At 39.0% G+C, this 4,723-nt stretch overlaps 1 protein-coding gene across 1 annotated transcript; it reads left to right on the forward strand.

Moving 5' to 3' along the window:
- Positions 1 to 762: 762 nt before the first annotated feature.
- Positions 763 to 2,296, forward strand: LOC141915076 (protein SPATA45 homolog). The gene is made up of 2 exons (XM_074806482.1): positions 763 to 1,090; positions 1,969 to 2,296. Exons 1-2 carry the CDS (start codon positions 832 to 834, stop codon positions 1,992 to 1,994), a joined length of 285 nt encoding a protein of 94 aa, XP_074662583.1. The 5' UTR covers positions 763 to 831; the 3' UTR covers positions 1,995 to 2,296.
- The last annotated feature ends 2,427 nt before the right edge of the window (positions 2,297 to 4,723 follow it).

The raw sequence follows: 4,723 nt of genomic DNA on the forward strand, positions 1-4,723 counted from the left end.
TTTCCACTCAAATTCAGCTATTTTTCAGCATTGAATTTTCCGCTCATTTTCCGCACTCTCAATGGACTGATAGTGTTAGGGCCTACGATTACGAAGTCGAAGGATCGATTCGATCGAGGAGTGACCTCCGTCACCCGTCGTCATCAATATCACACTCGACTTTAGTTAGTTACCTTATCGTTGGTGGTAAGCTTTTTATAATCGGATGAGCTTGTGAAAATATCAGATCGTGAAACTAAACCACAGAACAGTCAGGTTACTGACTATACTATATACTGACTAACTCGACTCACTCAGGCCTAAAAGTCTAGCCTACATCATCCATTCCAAGTCAAGACACAGCTTACCACTCATTAGTTTAGATTTTATGATTTTCGGTAAATCGGGGAAGATCGCCGGTAGAATTAACGCAAGGGCAATAGTAAGAAAAGACGAAATGAGGGCGAATATCATCATTTTACGCGTATTTGCAAGGCCCGCTCTGACCGGAGAATTCATTCATAAAAATGACTTAAAGCGCCATCTAGTGTAAACGCGAATGAATACATCGGAACCAATTCCCACGCTCGGTTCACACTCTAATATATAATCAAATGCAACGGAGATTACACGTAATTTATACGGTTATTATGAAGTAATTTCCTTATTTCTAGTGTAATCATTACGTATATAAATTCGAGCTCATACGCCGTTTCTAGTAGTGCCCTAGCGCCAAATAGCGCCGTTTCTACGCTGCCCGCGCATTAATACTGTAAACAATAAATGAGTAAATTGACTTTCAATGTCAAAAATCGCTTCGTAGGAGTATAACTGGCGAAAAACATACCGATCATGTCTGACAAACGGAGTTCGGGTGCACCTGGCGTAGATGCTGAGTTGTTGTATAACTTGGGAATGTCTAGAGAGTCGTGGTGTACGGTTGAGCGCAAAAAAGAACAAGATTGGTGTCGAACTCAGAAACGCCACCATCCCGAAAAGTTCAACACGAGTACAGTTTTCAGACAGGGTGACCCTGCCGACTCTGAAGATCGATGTACATTTACAGTGAACGCCCCTACGCATAAGGAGAAACGGCATTTTACTCGAAAAAGTAGGCTATTGAAATATTATTTGGTCGATCAGTGGGCATACCATAGACCACACCTGCTGTACACTTCACTTTGGTTTCCAAGAAGGCAAATTCTATAGACATGATGATACAGACAGATGATTGATATATAATATTTTACTGGGAAAAAGGAACCAGGAACTGTTAGCCAGCTTCATGGAGGTCGCTGGACTTGGTAAATAATAATTGAGCACTCAGATCACCTAAAGCCATCAAGTCCAACTGCCAGCAGCATACACCTCCAGAAGCTTTGCCCCTTAGGCCTTTTTTAATTGCTTGGTTAATGGCAACCGCCTCCGAAATTTGAAGAAAAGTCAAATAAAGATGACTTATTATTTTTTTATTCCTGTCCGTGGAACAAATTCGGTGAAAAAAATGAGCTAGCAAAATTTGTTTTCACCTTTTTGATCTATGTCTAGAATTCGAACTTTTCAAGAATCATTTGTTTGGACATAGTCATAGGCCTATGTATATTGCCTCCTCGAGTAACCTCTTCCTACAAAAAGTGATTTTATCTCACTGAGGGAATTTCCTCCTTTCAAATGATACTTGAATAGGTCTACCCCGTAAATCAAGCTATTAAAAAGGCCTTACCCTCTAGACCCTAAACCTAAGCGAAATCTGGGTAAGGTGGCTCGAAACACTAAAAGGGAACCCAAAAACCTGGTTCAGAGTTGATTGACAGTAACTATGACTGACTGACTGACTGCCCTTAGTCAGGCTTTGGGTGGTTGGATTTAGAGCCCAATGATCACTTGGCCTTGTGGTCAGACACAAATTCTACAGCTTCGTGAACTTGAAGTGAAATTTCCATAGTATTAACTCGCTTATGCACATGAGATTGATTTGATTTTTTACAGATAACCTGGGACTCCTCAACATCTGATTATGGTCAAGGGTCATCCAAATGATTGCTACTGTTTTTTTTTACTGGAATCATTGCAGCATTTACATTTTCAACAATGGATCTACCTTTGTCTGTTTTGGAGTTCATGTAACTTAGTGATTGTTGTGAGCCATAATCATTTAAGCCACATTACTTGAATTACATGCTGCTGATTGGAAAATGCTTTCTATCATTGATCCCGAGTACAGTATTTGAGCGTGTTGTGATTTTTCTATATTTGTGATTTTTTTGTTAAGCCAGTGAATTGATTTTTTCAATAAATATATTTGGTAGTTATAACCTACTGACTCCGATCCATTTGATGAAACAATTTTGTATTTTCAAAACTTCTCGTGACATATAGAGAAATCCCACTGATACAAAGGTCTGAAAAGTTTCCTTTCAGCAATGAATTCATTCATCCAACGTTTCAACTATCTTAAAGTCATCTTCAGGAATGATAGGATTTAGTCAAAACATTGGATGAATAAATTTATAGCTGAAAGATTCCTTTCAGACTTTTTAGCCCACTTGGGACTATAGTCCCAGCGGGCTATTGCGTTCACTTTTCGTCCATTCGTCTGTCCGTAGACAGAATCCAGTTATTTTGGGAAGTTTTGAAGACGCTTCAATGTAATGTCTTGATATTTGGGTTACACATGTATCTACCCTAGAAACATCTTCAGCCCAAAGACTGGCCCTGTCAGAATCAAGATGTCCGACTGGCAGCCACCAGTTGTTGTTGTTCACCAAAATCAACACTTTTTATACATTTTTGATCTTTTTGAGGGAAATGTTGAAGACGCTTTGATCAATTACCTTGATCTTTCGTATATATTTGAATCCCCCCAGGGCTCATCAGCATACAAAAATCGGGTCGATCCGACTCAAGATGGCCATCCTATGACCTTTTAAGTGCCCAAAAATGGCCAATTTTGGCCTAAATTCTGAGTTGGGAAGTTTTGAAGGCGCTTCAATGTAATGTCTTGATATTAGGCTTACACCTGTATCTACCCTAGACACATCTTCAGCCCAAAAACTGGCCCTGTCAGAATCAAGATGGCCGTCGGGCAGCCATTGTTGTTCGCCAAAATCAGCACTTTTTACACGTTTTTGAACTTTTTGAGGGAAATGTTGAAGACGCTTTGATCAATTACCTTGATCTTTCGTATTTATTTGAATCCCCTAGGGCCCATCAGCATCCAAAAATTGGGTTGATCGGACTCAAGATGGCCGTCCTATGACCTTTTTAGTGCCCAAAAATGTCAATTTTGGCCGGAATTCTGAGTCCCAGGCGCGGATCCAGACTATCGCACATGCAGCAAATGTGGTAGTGGTGGTTTTCAAATGCCCTTGAAAAATTTATGTGTCGGGGAAAAAAGTAATATTGGTGTCATCAGTACTCATTCGTAGGTGAGAAAAGGTTTTCGATATTATATGGATGCCTAAGAATATTTTGTTACCACAATAAATTAGAAAGTTGTAGCTTATAACGGGTTCTATGATTGTGGTGAGTTTCAAGGTCATTGGTTTTTGTATATGGCCACCAGGGGGCGTTGAGTAATACAATATCTTAGTATTTCTATATTATATTTGTACCAATGCATATTCTGTTACCACAATAAATTGCTAAGTTTTAGCTCATGACATGGTCTATGATTGTGGTGAGTTTTAAGGACATTAATTATTCTACAGTCAACCTCGGTTAATCCGTCTCAGGTTGAACCGTATAAGTGCTTATTCCGTATACCGGTAAATAAAAACGTCCCATATTTCCATAACGTTATTCCCTCTAAAATTCTGTGTCTAATTCGTACTCCATAATCCGTAATTTTCACTTATTCCGTAGACAAATGCATGGTCCCGTTGTCCAATTTATACATAAATCCTTATGTGTAATCCGTATCAGTTGTCAGCTGTCGGGAACATAAACTTGAAGTGAAAAAGTATAAACATCTGTAATCTAATGAGGTTAGTGGTCATTAGGAAATATGAGAAACTCCAGAAAACACTGAAGTCTCAAGCTTCACTAAATATTCAGTACAAATGCTATTATCTGTCAATCAGCAAAAGTCCTTTGATGAATCGCCCTCGAGTCCAATCTATCTAATGAGCCATCGGATACTATGTGTCGCAAACCGTTTGATCAAATCTGACAACTAAGGGTTTAGCTCGTAGCTCTATTGTTGTCATAGTGTACTGTGCTGTAATCCCCTTTTTACGCTATGAATTTCTTGCTATAAACTCGTTCGCATACCTTGTTCTCATCGCAATACGCCACCAGCCTACCTGACGGACGGATCTCGATGCATAGTTCGCTAACGAAGTTGTAAGTAATGTAATACATAGATTAATATTTGAATAATTAGACGTCATCTGTTTGTTGTTTGTCTGATATGTAATTTGCATTTTCAGTTAACGGAAGTTCAATAAAGTATTCCTGTTAAAACCGTTTCGCAGTTACTTCTATGTTATCGCGAGGGCTCTGTCCCTGACACTATGAACATTTTATTCCCCTCAATGGATAGTTAAAATGTGGTTCAACTGTTTTAGTCGTCCACGGTTTGAGAGAAAACTAAACCAGCTATTGTGCGGATTGTGCACTTGAATCATAGTTTATACTGGTAATAGTTAATTCGTATCAATTATGAATTATCTGTTATCCGTATATCACTTAATCCATACTAAAAAGCTCAGTCCCTAGTGATACGGATTAACCGAGGTTGACT

Source organism: Tubulanus polymorphus, chromosome 1 (genome assembly GCF_964204645.1).
Source record: "Tubulanus polymorphus chromosome 1, tnTubPoly1.2, whole genome shotgun sequence".
NCBI classification, from domain to species: domain Eukaryota; kingdom Metazoa; phylum Nemertea; class Palaeonemertea; order Tubulaniformes; family Tubulanidae; genus Tubulanus; species Tubulanus polymorphus.

Excerpts from the sequence above, each read along its gene's own strand:
- LOC141915076 (XM_074806482.1), top strand. The coding sequence starts at position 832 with ATGTCTGACAAACGGAGTTCGGGTGCACCTGGCGTAGATGCTGAGTTG. Across the intron at positions 1,091-1,968 it reads ACGGCATTTTACTCGAAAAA|ATAACCTGGGACTCCTCAAC; the intron begins GTAGGCTATTGA and ends GATTTTTTACAG.